Source organism: Epinephelus fuscoguttatus, linkage group LG5 (assembly GCF_011397635.1).
Source record: "Epinephelus fuscoguttatus linkage group LG5, E.fuscoguttatus.final_Chr_v1".
Lineage (NCBI taxonomy): Eukaryota > Metazoa > Chordata > Actinopteri > Perciformes > Serranidae > Epinephelus > Epinephelus fuscoguttatus.
In genome coordinates this window covers 26,930,240-26,946,565 of record NC_064756.1, presented here as the reverse complement: position 1 = coordinate 26,946,565, position 16,326 = coordinate 26,930,240, and the positions used below count along the sequence as shown (strand labels likewise).

The 16,326-nt window shown below is 42.1% G+C and overlaps 1 protein-coding gene across 2 annotated transcripts in view; it reads left to right on the top strand.

The window, feature by feature from the left end:
• The first annotated feature begins 875 nt into the window (after positions 1-875).
• The window catches only part of LOC125889327 (CD166 antigen homolog), a 56,431-nt gene continuing 40,980 nt past the window's right edge, over positions 876-16,326 (top strand). The window contains exon 1 of one of the 2 annotated variants that reach the window (XM_049577195.1): positions 876-1,190. In XM_049577195.1, the coding sequence (XP_049433152.1) occupies positions 1,130-1,190 (61 nt within the window). In that variant the 5' untranslated portion in view covers positions 876-1,129. The remainder of the gene's footprint in view (positions 1,191-16,326) is intronic. The other variant, XM_049577194.1, reaches the window with a different exon arrangement.

Sequence of the window (16,326 nt, the reverse complement as noted above, 5' to 3'; positions counted from 1 at the left end):
TAGTCTTCTTGTAAATGCTGCCGTGAGAACACAAACCAACTGTAGGCAAATACGCAGCTTTGTAACAAAATGAGTCCCTGATTTAGACCAAAGCAAGACAACTCTAGGTCTGAAAGCAGCCTAAATCCTACACACTGGACCATTAAACACTCTGAGATATAGACCAGTATTTTGATGCTTGATTGTAACAATTAGCCAATTAATCATTGAGTAGACAGACATTAAATTAATCCCCAACTGTGAGATATAATTGATGAATTATGTAAAAGCAGAAATGATAAATCCCATGGATCCAACCTCTCAGATATGAGCTTTTGCTACTTTTCTAGCATTTAATAAACCAACTGATCAATTGATTCATTAAAAATGAGTCAGATCACCACTGGGAGCACATCTGACTGCTAATACTCACTAATATGTACTTTCACATCACTCACATGTGGGTTAAGGATGAGGAGATCTATTCTGAGGTTTGTGCTTGAAACAAGTCTGAGGTGCTGCTTGATTTGAGGTTTCCCCGTGTGTGTGTGTGTGTGTCTGTGTCTGTGTGTCTGTGTCTGTGTGAACATGTGTGCTTGCATACAGAGTGAGGGTGCATGCTGGAAAGACAGAAGGGTGGGGGAATGAGGGGTGGAGGAGGAAAAAGAGGAACTGAAGATGAGAGTGAAGGGGGTGAGAGGGAGGAGAAGGAAGGGGGGCATAAGGGAGGGGGTGATTTAAGGGGGGTCTCAAGGAAAGGGGTGGGGTAAGGGGGCACTTGTGTGTGGGAAGAGGAAGAGAGTGTGTGTGTGTATGTGGGGGGGTGGGGGGGGGCGCTGCTGGAGGGAGGTGGTGGGTGGGGGCGGAGCTGCAGACAGTATCCCCCGCCCTCGTGCTCGTCTGTGCGCCCCTCGCAATTACCTGTTCCACCAGAACTGATGTGAGCGCGAGTTGGCGAGCACATGCCACGTTGGGAGAAGAGCCAAATCTGAACTGCCTTTACAGCAACAGGGTTAGGCTCGCGAGGACCGCTTTAATCCAAATCAACCCTCCTAGAAAAAGAAAGAAAGAAAAACAAAACTCAACCCAAGTGGTTTTGAACACACCTCTGAAACAAGCAGCCGACTGAGGATCTCACAGACCCGCAAGGATGCACTTGTTGTCCGCCAGCTGCGTGTGCGCCCTCCTCATCACCGCGCTCTTCCGCCAAGGTAAGCTTTTGTCTCAGCAGCCGGGCAGCGGTGGTATTCACGCGGGGTGCGCCGGTGCACTGAAGCCGCAGGTATAATATGAGAGAGGGAAAAGTGCCAGCAGTCACACGCAGGTGCCTCCAAAACTTCAGCCCGGGTTATCGACCACATTTCCGGGGAGTAGCGGAGCAGGGACGCTCCTTGTTTTTAGTTTGGAGTTTGTGAGCTGGAATATAGTTTCTGTTATTTGTATCTCATCGAGGTATTTGCTTATTTATGTAGATATGATTTGCTTAAATAAATATTTCTCTCTTTTTTTGAAGCATGAAATCATCCTGTTGTTATGGCAGCATGCAAACCACATAATGGTCACTTTTCTCCATGGCAAAAAAATGCATGAAAAAAGTGACCATAAATAAGACCAAGCAGTTTCTTTTAACTTCTCTCACCTTTGTTGATTATTTCATATTGAAAATTCATGATCGTATCTACAAAAGTGACTTTTCTGTGTATAAACTGCACATGTGACGTGGAATATTGCCCGTTGTGCCTCCCTTTTTGTCCCCCCCACCCCACATGATGGGAGAGGCAGGCAGTGAGGTAGTCATCATCATCCACTCTTCACATGTGCTCATGCCATGATGTCATCATGATGCCTCATATTTTTTTTTTTTTTTTTTTTTGCCTAATGTGTTTTCTCTCCTGTTAAGGCAGGCTGCTGAGCAGAATGATGCTGCGTTCACATCCTGTCTGATTTATTGTAATTATGGGCTGCCTGTTGGCTGGGGGGAAAGCGCTTCTGACAGGCTCCCACTAGTAATTACATGTAGGATAGGACTCATTTTGGATGTGGGCAGTTGTAATGGGTTGTACAAGTGAATGCTTCCAAGTTTTAGTGAAGAAATTAGGTTCGCTGGGTGTGATGTGAATGCGGCAACTTGGCATTAAGTGGTGATTTAGAATATGCTTTGAAAAATAGATGATTTTGCCCCTGGTGGCACTATGAAAGAAAAAAAAAGATGAAACAAGGACAAAGTATGCTTTAAAAAACACCTTTAAGTCCTAATTTTTCTATGCTTGGTGTTTAATGTGCAGAGAGTGTTAAGCCTTTCTCCAGGCCTCCTTGTTGTGTGCTCTGTCAGGCCAACAGGTAGCAGCACCATGTGCTCACATCGCTCAGCCAGGCCATTAAGCAAAGCTGCACAGGAGCTCAGAATACCCCCCCTTTGCAAAGGAAAGGGGCGGAGAGGCTGATCTCACTGTAGTCCTTTCTATCTCGTCACACTACAGTGGCGCCTGTTGTTGTGAATTAACACCATGCAGCACCTATCAGTCAGGCTCAGGTGGTTTATTTGAGAGGAAACGAATAGCCCTTTTAAGGTCTTTTTACACTGTTGTGCCGCTGCAGTGCCGTGTGCTTGAGACAGGAGGAGAGTGCACTGAGTTGGTAATGAGGTTAGACTTTGTGATCATCCACAGTGCTGTGTGTTCAGCGGGCACGCGGCCTGGAGTGATGGTCAAAACCTGTGTGTTTGCTTTCACAACAGATGGTCGGTCTTCTTCATGTTGTTGCAAAAGAGTGAAGGTTTCTCTTGAGTTGTTGCGAAACAGAAATATTCTTCATTTTTCTCGATGCAGGCAAAAAATCTGACTGAAAGGGTTTATTGAGTTTGGGATTTGCAATAAAAACAGCATCGATACTTGTAATAAAAAACAGGCCTGTGTTTATTATATTTGGACTGATGAAACAGAAACAGCTCCCAGGGCCTGGGCATTAAAGGCCGAGCCATGGCCACAACCGGATACAACAGAAAAACAGAGCTCTGAATTACTCTTGGAACAAATAGTCAGGAAGATGCATCTGTTTTTTTGTTCACTCCCTTGTCTCCACCCTTCCCCCACCACCACCACCACCACCCTCACCACCCTCGCCTCCTCCTGAACAGACAGGCAGCGCTCGGTGTCACAGCTGGTATTACTCGTCAAGCGAGTGGGGCTCTCCCTTTTTGCTAATGGACTAATCTCTTGCAGGGGTCACCCAATTTCACCTGAGATAGATTCGTTCTCCCTCCTTTCATCTTTAACTAGGTTATGTCCGGACCTGTCTTCATGAATGTTGTGACATTAATTTACAGGAAGAGGAAAGAATGGCTCTAATTGTACACCTGTGTTATATGTGAGACTGTGCACAAGCGTGTATTTGTGTGCTTGTGCACGTCTCGTCTTGTTTATAGGCGCTTTCCTCTTGATGTCTGGAGACTGCTTGTGGTTGTTTCTTCTTTGAAAAGAGATTTCTTTGTGACTTGCAAAGTATTGTATCCCTTCATGCAAAATTCAGATGCATTCATGAGAAGTATGGCAACTCATCCGAATCATGGCTTTGAATAGAAATGCTGCATCTGTACTTTGTGCCATCGCTTTAATACTTCCTCCCTTAAAACAGTTTAGTTGTTTGTTGATCACATTTTGCAAATGGCTCGCTGGGTGGCTACAGAACATAATCAAGTTTGTGAAATCAAGATTAACCATCTGAATAACTGCTAAACTAATGGAGGGAACAAACCTATGAATCCATAGTTCTCCTCACTTGTTAGAACAATGCTTAAAATGGCCCCAAATGTGATATCTGTGCAACTCATCGCGCTGCTAGATGCTTAACCCAAATTTAGCACTTCGTAATGTCTCTCAAAAAGCTCTGTAGGACTGTCAGTGCTGTATGCCGGTGAGTGCATGAAGTGGAATTTTTTCTAGCATCACACAGTTAGTATACTTATGTTTTCAATGAAAAAGACCTTAGCACTGAGTGGGAAGTGAGACATATGCCATTACTCACCCAAGAATCACAGAGCGAGTGAGATATGAGAAAGAAACATGTTCAGTAAGGAGAATCTTGTGTGTGCATTATGTCCTTCTCAAGCCTTGATCAGAATAAGAAATCAGTGGAAATGTGAGCAGAGAGCAGATGTGCTGTCGACGGAGAGAAATCGGGGGACAAGAGACAAGAGAGGGCCGTTCAGACAGGCGAGGTCGTACTGTAAATTAGAGCAGCATTAGGGTGGGGAGCCCAGTGTCACTTCCCATCAGGGGGTGCAGGATTCCTGCTAGCGCCCCTGGCAGCAGCAGCGCTTTATAGCCTGGATGTGGGGCTCAAGCTTAATTAACTACTGACATGGTAACTTTGGCTTTAAATTACTAATAACTAAAAATAAAGATGAAGCTTAGGGTGGTGTAAAACTAAAAATATCCCGGAGTTATGATGAAATTAAAACGTGGCTGTTACATAATGGTTGATGCAGCACTTAAAAAGAGCAAAGAGCAGGTTTTAGTGTAAATCTAAAATTGGGAAATCTCATAGAAGAGGTCATCAATAACCTGCTCTGTTGTGTGGAGAGAAACCTTTGCATGCTACATTTACCAAGAATTTAGGCCGATGCTTCGGTGTGTCCCCAGAGACATGATGCTTATAACATATGCATCTGGACCATATGGTGTGGTTACACCTCACATCATACAGTAGAGCTGGAATTAAATGGACAAATCAGTGGTCCTAGATTGTGCAAACAGGATGCACAAAACTGTAATTCAGCTGTAACACTGTTGAATGTAGACATGCGTTACTGTTTTCTCTTGGTCTTTGTCTGCCCCTCGCACAGTTGGTTGGAGTGGTGCGCCCCCACCCCCACCCCCACCCCCAGCAAGACACTGAACAGGTGGAGGACTGTTGGTTTTTAGGGCCGTGAGGAGGGCGACTGTCTCTTTATGATTCCTGTTTGTGTTTGCAGTTGCTTAGAGAAAACACTTTGTTCCCATCACTCACCTTGAGCTAAATGATAAGTTCTGAGCTCTCGCCTCATTATTCACTTGCTTCAAACTTTCAGAGCTCTTTGTTTTACGGGTAAAGCCCAAAAACTGTTGTATACATTTTTAGTTTTGCTACAGAAGTCTCACCATTAAACCAAACATCACCTTTAGATTAGATCTGGTGCGACAGGACTGGGGAGATATGAGCCACCACATGGACATGCTGAGTTTTCCTGCATGTCAGAGAGAGCAATTCACTCTCTGCTGGACTCTCAGAGCAGGGGGATGTATGAGCGCTTTGCCTTGAGAAAATGAAAGGACTTGTGTGGCAAAAGCAATCATTCCGAGGCAATGACTCAATGAGAAAAAGGTCTTTTGTTCGCCTGTGACAGTTTTACACACAGGATTATCAGTAAAACAGCAGCAAGTGAATCTTAATTACACTTTGGTGATTGGTTCGCCCCACTTTTAGAGTCGGAGTGTGAGATATATTCAATTTTTATAATCTCGGCTGAAATTGCCTCTTCAGCTGTCCATTTCTTGGTGTAATTTGCCAGCCAGGTTAAGAAAGGCCAGTTGAATGTAGTGCTTTACTGACTTTTTATACATGCTATTTAACACTTTACATGAGCATACTGAGGTGAGATCAGTTTAAAGTGAGAGAATGCATTGTAATGTTTTCCCAGACAGACTAACATCTTAGTTTTCTCTGCCATTTTCTCAGTCTCCTGATTTTGCACACAGGTTCCTCGCTCTGCCGTGCAAAATAATGGTTTATTTGTTATCCAAGGGGAGGGACCAGAGTTCTATTGTTTCAGCTATAAAGAAAGGCTTAACAACAGGAGAGAGATGACTATGCTATGCAGCGGTGCTCCGTTCTTTATGCAGGAATACCCCCATTGAAATGCATGAAGGTATCCTTGGTTTTGGTGAAAGACCAACAGCACTCTGAAATTGGGCAGCCCTTGTCTCAGGGACAAAAAAAAGTGAGGTTGTTTCTGTCTTTTGTCATTGATGCAGCCCCCAGCTTTCACCGGATTCCTGTGGACTCCCGCCGACTGTATTGTGAGGCTGGCTCTTTTTAAACAAATGAGTGTATGATAGCGACTTCTTGCTCCCGCTCCTCTCTTTGTCATTAATATGGAACAGCACACACCCCTCGGAGAGGGCACAGAGTAGCTGCTGCCGGTCCCTGCACTTCACATGTGCAACTTGACTGGGGGGGCGGGGGGTGGGGGGGTGGGGGGGGGGATCTCTCCTCCATATGAAAAGCCTGTGGCCACACCCATCTTTGCCAGGGCCTGGATCTTTGTTCAAATTCTCCATTAGAGTCATTGCTCCATTTTAATGAATTCTTTGAGAGGCCTCCATTAACTGTGATGGTAATCATTCGACCTCTGAGAATATTTAAGGAATACCATAAAGGGGCGCGTGTGTATGAAAAGCCAGAGGGTGGGTACTTGTGTGGCTTTTGTTTTTGTGAATTACATTTAGTGAACTTCTTTTTCTCATTAAAATGTATCTTATAGATTAAGCAATGGCAAAGACGCAGAGTGTCAGCAGCAGGGGCACCTACTGACCTGTGGAGGGGGTTTGTGGTGAACCTCTTGTATTTATGCCTGCACTCCCATAAAGTCATTATTTTTTCCTATTTTTTGGAGTCAAGTGGCGAGACAGGAGGTTCCTATTGTATCAGCCCTTTATTTTGACTTTGTCTAAGGTTCAAGGAAGTCGGTCTGGTTGGCACAGCTTTTGTGCAGAAGGTGGAACATTCATTTCAAGCCTGGGGCCAACCAATAAAATGACATAGAGGTTTGACTTCCAGTCATTTCTGAATCATCCTCTGTTGGGCCAAAAGCCTGTTTGCAATACTGAGAAGTCGTTCTATTCATTCAGATGCTGTTTAGCAATTTTTCATTCATGAAACATTGCACTGCTCCCACTGTGCACTGCCTTTGGGACCCAACAGAACGGCCTTGTGTCTGCATGTGACCTCAGTATTCACATTCCTGCCATTTAAAAAGCTGTTTCTTTGTGTTGTGCTGATGTCCACCATCCTTCCCTCATAGACTGCAGCAGCAGACTGCAGTGCCTGAAGCTATCTTTGATTACACGCTGCTTCGGTTGAACTTGCCGGAGACAGGAGTTCTCATTCAGGGAGACTCTCTTTCACAGGGGATAGCAAGAGTATATCTCTGATTGGAATTAAAAGCCTGTCATTCTGTTAGTGCCTAAGTACGAAACAGGATAGAAGATTAAACGTTTGGCCCGTCTTCTCTGGGTCATCAATGTATCAGTACTCTTGGGACTACCCTTGAACCTTTATAGAGGTCTAAAACATGCTGATGGGAGGGGGAGAGAAGCTCAGACCTGCTCTCTGGCAGACAGGTTGTGAGGCACGTCTTTGCATGTAGTTGAAACTATCTAATGATAAGCTTATGATTGAAATGAGTACATATTTACTGTAGTTTAAGTTGGAACCTCTGTGTAAAGGTTCCTTACTCTAAAGTAACATTAGTTAAATCATGAATCCCCTATTCCCGTTTGAAGAACAGACATTTTCACATACCAGTCCATGACTTAAACTTAGTTGATGCACCAATTTATTGGCCTATATTCCCTTTATAGTCTGCCGTTGGCCTATGGGCAATGACAATGTCATTCACCAAGTGCGGTGGCCCATGTTTTTCCTGTTGTGTCACATCAGTTTTGCACTGACTAAAAAGCAGGGCTCAAGACTAATGTCGTCCCGGGGACAATAGAAAATGTGTTTGGGACCGACAGAGATCTTCCTGTGGCGCCTTCAGGATGAAAGGATGCAGTAAACTCTCTATCGACACATCGGGGACACACTGTTTTTTCCTTCAATCCATGCTGAAATCAGCAGGAGGGAAACTAGCCAGTTAGCGTTAGTTGTTAGCAGCTAACAGAGGTTGCATTGAGTTACATTATGATGTGTTAAAGCTCCATTCAGTAAAAGTAAGTGTTGAGCAAGGGTCATTGTGTGTTTAGGGATGCATGATAATATCGGCACATCCTCAGTATCAGCCGATATCGGCTTTAAAATGAGCTAGCGGAATTGGCCAATATGCTGGTAATATTGGCCAATATGCTGGTAATATTGGCACATCATGGGTGTGGGGTGTGAAGGCCAAATCGGCTTTGAAATGAACCTGGATAAGAATTTCTTATGTTTCACTGTGAATGTATATTACATACTTTGAAAAGGATTCTATTTCATGTCTTCATCTGCTGGTGGGCCGTCACAATAAGAGTATGCATGCATTATATGATGTTAATTCCACTACAGAAGAGACTTGTTGATCACTAAAATTAGGTGGGGAAAAAAGTAGATGTGTCACTATTGGTATCAGTTATTGGCCAAATAAGTCGGCATATCTGATATAGGTAAAAAATGCAATATCATGTATCCCTAGATGTGATCAAATATAATTTTGAAAAATGTAGTTTTTTGATGAGAAACTTGAATAAATACTGTTGTTTGAAGAAGAAATTTGTTGATGTTTTTACAGCAAATATAAATAAAATAAACTAGTAGGTATTAGAGAGGGAATTATGATATTATATATGGTATGGTATATGGTAGAAGCAGTTTTTTAAAAGATGTTTCTTGTGTGAAAGAAGGTTATTTTAAAGTTTTTTTCATAAATGTGTATGATTGAATTTGCTCATTTAAAGCTAGTGTGACAAAGGGCTCAGTGACTTAAAGTGAAGATTTCTCTGTTTCCCTGGCAAAAAAAAAAAAACGGGGAATAAATGACAATAAACTTAGTTCTCCTTCCTAGCCCCAGGGCGTGTACTTCCTGAAGTGCGTCTTCTTGGAAAAACAATGATTAAGTTAGAAGGAATTTGATCCTCACATCAAAATAATCTTGTCATAAGCAAAATGCATTAGCAATAGCAGCACTGTTTCCTCAGAAGTCAAGTGGTGGCTTTTTGCATGGCGATTACCCCTCTAGCTTTGACACGTGGATGTGTTAGATGTTTTTATGATAAGACACTCTGCTTTGCTGTTAAGTATTCAGCTGTTCCACTGCCAGACCTGACGAGGAAGGTGAAGAGATGCAGGTCTGGTAATTGGATGCATTACTTAATTTTCTAATGGGACATCTTAAGAGGTCAAGTAGCCTCGTGTTCCTGGGGAGAATCTCTAAGCATTACACATCCCACTGGTGCAATTTAGATACAGACTTTTGTACAGACTTATTCTCTTAGCATGGAGAAAAAAATTGACATTCATGAATCTGATTTCACTCTGGCTCAACTGCAGGGTGGTCGCAATAGAAAAAAGCAGGAATATTGAATAGTAAACTCACAAACAGGCTGTCTGCCCGAGGTGCTTGTCAAATAAAAGTTGCTTTATCACCATGCCTGACTTGTCTATAAAGTGAAGACATTGTTAAATGAACTTTGCAGGGTTTAATTTTGAGTAATGAAGATGCCATAACCTATTATGCTACCACTCATTTCCCCCTCATACAAGTAGTAGATACAGAGATGACACATCATTTCCTCATATAATGATAGTGATTTCATTTCAGCGCGCATGCAGGTTTGCACAGCCAAAAAAAATTGACAATGAGGAATGAACAGAGTGTAAGACGTTTAGGGTAAAGCGGCCTGGATTTTCAGCTCTTTTTTGGGGGAAATCTCAGGATTACCTGTCTTATTGTGGAGGGCTTGCCACAGCACGCTCATGTATAAACAGAGCCAACACAAACGGATCCGCCAAAGCAAGACAACATCACAGCCACAGTTTGTCATTTTGCTCACACAATAATATCTCCCAGTGGGTCTCTAATAATTGTTACCTTTCTGCTCAGGGTGGCATTTCCTCAGATATCATGCTCGAATGGATACATTTCTTATTGTCCTCAGTAATGTCTTGTGTTCACTGTATTGTCATATCTCAGGTCATTACATCTGCAAATAAGCACGTTCTTAATATGAACAAAGAGAGGAGCCGGGTAAGCAGTTAGCTTTTAGATGTAATTTCCTCTCCTCTTGTTTCGTTTGTAGTGACATCTTTTATTTTTTTATTTTAATGAGAAGTTTAATGAACTATATAACAAGACACAGTGCTGCTTTGAGCTAACTGTTTACATCAGCATGCTAACATGCTCATGATGACAGTGTTAACATGCAGATGTTTAGCAGGTATGTTGATTACCATGTTAATGCAAGCATTTGCTAATTCGTAAATAAAAACTAAAGTGCAGCTGAGGATGATCGTTAATCAAAGTACATATGGAAAGTGAAGGGGTCACTTAAGTTACAGTGTAATCTCACCCCTACTTGTCATATTTTGCCACTTGGACAGAAGGAAGTTGGGAAAGGATTGTGCATGTCGCTAAAAAATACCCAGCTTTGAGTAGCACAAACACGGTACAAAAGGCAATGGTGTGTCGCTAAAAAACACTGTAACTGATATTGTTGTTTGTTAGTCCAGCACCAATCTCCTGGGTCAAAGTCCAGTGTTTCTTGGACCCAAACTCCTACCCTAGCGCCCACCTTGTTGGACTTTCATGCTCTTTAAACTACATGTGTTGATGAGTTTCTTGGAATGATGCTGATGGGTGTACATTGGAGTTAGCAATAAGCCTGGTGCATCTCACAGACTCTCACAGGCTTCATTATAGTGACAGCGGGGGCCACTGCCCAAGCAGTGTATGTAGACACATTTGGAGTGAGACCAGGCTGAAAGCTATTATAAGTAATCCAGAGGGGAACCTAAAGACATGTACTTTCGCTGCAACTGTTGTTTTCATTGTCATTTAATATGACAATTACTTCCTAGATTAATCTTTTAGTTGATTTGTTTGTTAGACATCATAAAAAAGTGAAAAAGAACATCAAACTTTTCCAGAGCTGATACTCATGTCTTCAAAAATAGCTTTTCTTGTTCGACCAACTGTCCAGAGCCCAAAAATATTCAATTTACCACCGGGTAAGATGGCGAAAATCAGCAGATCTCCACAAAGGAAAAGCTGGAACTATCAAATGTTAGGCATTTATTCTTGAAAAATTATGAGTCCTTGATTATCAGAATAGTTACTGATTAATTTTCTGTCAATCAACTAATCAAACAATTGACTCTACAGCTCTAGTCTGTTCCAAATTTAATCACAAATTCCAATTTTGACCTCATGCTGGTGCCAGAGGAAATGTCTGGAGATCACTAAAGTTATAGGTTGCATCATCTGCGTAAAATGAATGTCTGTACAACATTTCATGGCAATCTATCTAATAGGGCTGCAACTAAGTTATTTTCATTATTGATATCTTTAAATATCTTATTTTGTCCATCAAAAACCCAAATATATTCAGTTAAATAGGATATAAAACAGAAAAAAGCAGGAAATCTCTGTATTTGTGAGCCTGAAAACAGCATTTTCTACCATTTTTGCATGAAAAATGACTTGTTTTGAACAAGTAATTTAAATTAACAATTAGTCAACTAATTGTTGCAGCTCTGCCATCAAGTAGTTGTTAAGATATCTTAGTTTGGACCATAGCTGCTAGAGTAGCTAAAAAATATATTCACATTCTCATATTTCCAAGAATGTGCTCAGTTTCTTCCACTAAGATTTAGTTGTATTTCATAATTACAGCAATATCCTTCTAATAATCAGTGGTGTTCTTGTTTTGTTAGTAATTTATAGCCCTTTTGGAATGTGAGAGGAGCTGTAGCCGCAAGCTCCTGTATTTTTGTCTGACCCTGCAGAAGAAGCAGCTTATTGCCCGACTTTCTGAACAGCGTGTTGACTCAGTTTGCTTGAAGGGGGGTAGTCTGTGCAGAGCAGCCCTATGAAGAATTTTACCCCTGAGCTCTTTAGGCCACATTGCAGACATGTTGTAGATACCTTTCAGTGGAGCTTATTGACAGGTTTTGTGTGAAGTGGGGTGTTTTGTCTGCTGCTCAGTATCAGTCAGATCTGCAGGGCTTCTCCTGCTCTTGTTCAGGATGTACCACACAAGACAGAGGAGGAGCAGTTAAAGATGTGCAGCGCCAGGGTGGATGGTTAAAAGCACTTACCTTGATGTATGGCTTCTCCTCATGTCATAATGGGAGAGGAAAATGCAGTAGCCACTACTAATGAAATTATTATGCCTTAAAGGTCCCATGTACCCAAGACGACAGTGACATATACAGAATTACATAAACTGAGAGTGGTTATCTCATCTTACAGAAACAGAAGACACAAACAAAAGAGCAAGACTGGGTTTGTTGTGACATTTCTATCGGTTATGTGTCTTTTAGTGACCTTGCTTCAACAAAAGATAAATTGTCTTTTGGACATAAGTGAATGTATTGCACATAAACAAAGACTTTATAGAATACGCAGATTCATCATGCACAAAAAAACAGCTTGGCGCCATTGGAGTTAACACCCGTAAAACCTTTCAGCCAAATCATGTTAGCGGTTATCCTGCTACGTAAATCTGAAAGTCCTGAAGTCGTAGGAAGACTCAGTGGTGTGACAGCGCATGTTAATCTCCAACCTTTCACAGTACTCCATCAAAGCAGACGTTGGTCCATGGGTATTAAATGTGAAACCACACAGATTTGATGTGCAAGCAGGTACATAATCCTTTGTATGTATTATCTGCATTCCATGTATTCCTCCCATCGTTCTCTGCTCTGTTTAGCCAGCAGAGGCTTTAGGACCCCCCCAGAGCCAGCAGCTAAAGCAGGACACAATTTGAAACCGTCATGCCCTCTTAATACCAACCAGGCTGTTTGGCTTATTGGAATGGGGAGCATTGCCCGCTCTGTTTCACTGTGAAGGGTTAGAAGGTCAGGCCTGTCATTATGAGTGCACAACAGCATACATGACTCTTTGCACAACTAATGTGAAAGTATCAGCCTCACCACGGCAATTACCAGAGATGAAAGCTACACAAGCCATCTGCTGAACAAATGAAAATATCTACCTGTTAATATTTTCTGTTGTTTACAGCGTAACAAGGCATGCATTATTGATATGGCAAAGTAGGTGCTGTGCATTACATTCAGACAATAGTACAACTGTTGCACATATTTCCATTAATCATCCATTTTGTGTTGGGGAAAATATTAGTCTATGGTTCATGCAGCGTCTAATGAAGCACTTTAAGATCGATAAGTGGATGCATTCTTGTTTAGCCACGTAGAGAAGTGATGGGCTCCGGGTGATTCATCCCCCCCCCCCCTTTCTCCACTGCACTGGTCAGGGCTGTGTGTGTGTGTGTGTGTGTGTGTGTGTGGGTGGGTCTGCTGCCAGCTCTGCTGTGTAGAGGAGGCTGCTTTTACCTTCAACAGGGGGTGTGTGTTGGCAGCAGGTTTGATTGGTATCCTCAGGCATCACCTGCAACTGTAATATGGTCATACAGATAGTATAATAGTAAGCACAAGTGCTCCCCCAGGCCCAGTGTGCCGCAGATGTTCAAAGGATTTCCTATTGAGGGAGGCGTGGGGGCAGGAACAGGGCGGGGCCACTGTTACAGGAAAGGGAGCACTTGCTCTACAGAGAGACATGCAGGTATTTGAACAAAAAGCTTATTTCAGTTGGGTAAATAGTGGAATGTGGAGCTGCTAGCTGGACTAATATTTCGAAATGAAAAAAATAATCTAATTCACTGAATTTGCTACCAGCAGGAGGATGCTTTTAGTTTGATGGTGCAGTGGATGTTTCAATCTTGACCCTCCTGTAGGGCTCCGTTTGTTGGTTTATATATAATATGTTGAGCATGAGGGTCTGGCATGGGTCTGGGCTAGGGCTGCAACTAACAATGATTTCCATCACACATGCAGCTGTCATTTCTGTCAGAAACTAAAGAGGAAATGCCCATCACACATTCCCGTAGCCTAAAGTGATATGTGCAAATCTGCCCAGCAGTCCAAAACCCTAAAGGTATTGTGTCTGCAATGATACAAAACAGAAATAAGTAGCACATGGCTAGATTTTGACATTTCAACGTGATAAATGGCTTAATTAATCGATTAAGAGCTGAAACGACAAGCAATTAGTCATTTTTCAAGCAGAAATGCCAACCAGTCTGTAGTTCAAGCTTCTCAAATGAGGATTTGCTGCTTTTCTCTCTTTTTATATCTCATTTAAATGAATATCCTCAGGACTGTTGGTCAGACTGTTGGGCTCTGAGAAGCAGTTGTGATGGGCATTTTCTCACCACTGTCTGACATTTCAGAGACCAAATGATGCTCAAACAATAGAATAAAAAGTAAGTGATTCAGTGGCGGGTCTTGCTATAGGCAACATAGTCAGCTGCAAATATGGAAATGTGACGCATCGACAAGGCCACACCATGTGGCGCAAACTCGAATCTGTAACCCCTTTTCATGTCGAAGGTCTTCAGATGGCACAGACCAAATCTGAAGTTGATTGAGTGAAATCTGTCGGAAGATCTCTTTGGTATGATGCCAGTAAATGACAAATAAAATGCACAAAAATTGCAATGTTAATTCAAAATGGCTGACTTCCACCAGGGCGAAACTTGCCTAAGGCGCTGACTGTGCTAGGTCCGGCATTGATTTGATTAATCAGTTATGAAAATCTTCATCAGTCGCAGCCCCAGTGTTGTGCATGAGGGTTTGTAATGGGCCTCAGCAAGGACTGCAACAAGTGATGCATTTCCTCACAAAATAAGCTGTTGATCATCCCTTTTTTCAATAACTAATCTCTTAGTCAATAAATGTCTCAAGGTGACATCTGTAATTGGCTTGTTTGTCTGACAAGCAGCCCAAAGATATTCAATTCGCAGCGACATAAAAGCGAGAAAATCAGCAAATCCTTACACTTCAGAAGCAAGCAGCATTATGTTTGACATTTTTACAGGGTAAATAACAAATAGTTAATTAATTATTAAGAAATGTGACTACTACTTTCTGTCGATGCATTAATCAGCTAATCGTTCCAGCACCAGTCTGTCTTTCTTCCCTATATGACGTTAGTACCGTGGACCCTTTAGGCTAATTTTAAAATTGATTACAAATGATGTACAATCTATAATCCAGAGAGCAGACACTTACCCTGGAAGTGAGTCCCGCTCCAGTTGCCTCTGTTGCTTCAGGCAAGCGAGGCTGGCAGGTTTATGGCCTGTATGCAAAAAACTGATACCTCCCGTCTGATGTGATACCTCTTGAAGAGACCTGGTGAAACGACGAGCACTTTGATGTCAAGAAGGTTGTTTTGAATGTGTCAGGAATATTTTAAAGCTGCCTATTAACACATCTAGCCGTGCAGGGGAGTGAGGGAAAAAAAAAACCGAAGGATTATAACAACTTGAGGATTCACTTCTCGAACTCAGATTTATGGATATCAGTTCAAACTGTTCGGTAATTCAAAGGGCACTATATTCATTAGTGAGACGCATTACTCACCGTTTGAGGCTCCATCTGGAGCATCACACCATCTGCTGCACCTCTTTAACCCTTACATTTATTTTATTAGGCAGTAAACATTTATTTCATTATCAGTGTGATTGCATTTTTAAGCCTTAATTGAGTTGGTTATATTTCCCAGTGATTGCTGGAGGAAAGGGTCTGCGATTTTAATTACATAGACTGAAAATAGTTTCCAAACAGCAAGTCGCACCCTCTGTGTGTGCGTGTTCATCTGGCCTCACAACCTCAGATTCAGGAGAAATGAAGGAAACCCTATTAACCATGTGATCACACAACTGATACAGTGGCTAAACTCAGATGCATGCAACTGAAATGTTGTGAGTTGGATACACGCAAAGAAAAACACACTACGGACATCAGTTCAAGCTGCAAATGATAGCTTGTGTGTTATTCTTTATAAAGCTACCGAAGTGAGCTGTATCAGTGCTGCTGAAACATCGTTAAACACCAGGTCAAAACTAAAATTTAACAGCTCAACTTCAGCCCCAAAAGAGACCCTTAGAAGTGTTCCAGTGACTGAGAGATTAACTAATTTAGATTCAAAGCCTCTGTGATTGCAGGCAGAGATGTTGCATGTGGATGCGCACTCATCATTAGGCATGGGCGAGCAGGACAAATTCAATAACATTTGTAGGATCCTGCAGCATAATAAAGTTTGAAGGCTCCTTCGCATATGAGAAAGTCATCACATTGAAATGACTCAGAAATAATTAAGAATGAATGAGTGGGTTCTAATCACGCGTCTGAATTGACTGTACTGAGAGTTAATAGGCCCCAGCCTTGCTATCCTCGACACAAAAGCAGCGTTTCACATTAACTCGGATGTAAGCAAATTTGATGTGCATCCTTCATTTGGTGCATTTAGGTACTGAAGTGAAAAGACTGAGCATTGAAGGGCAGTTCACCTCTACAGATGAAGTTAAATGTTTA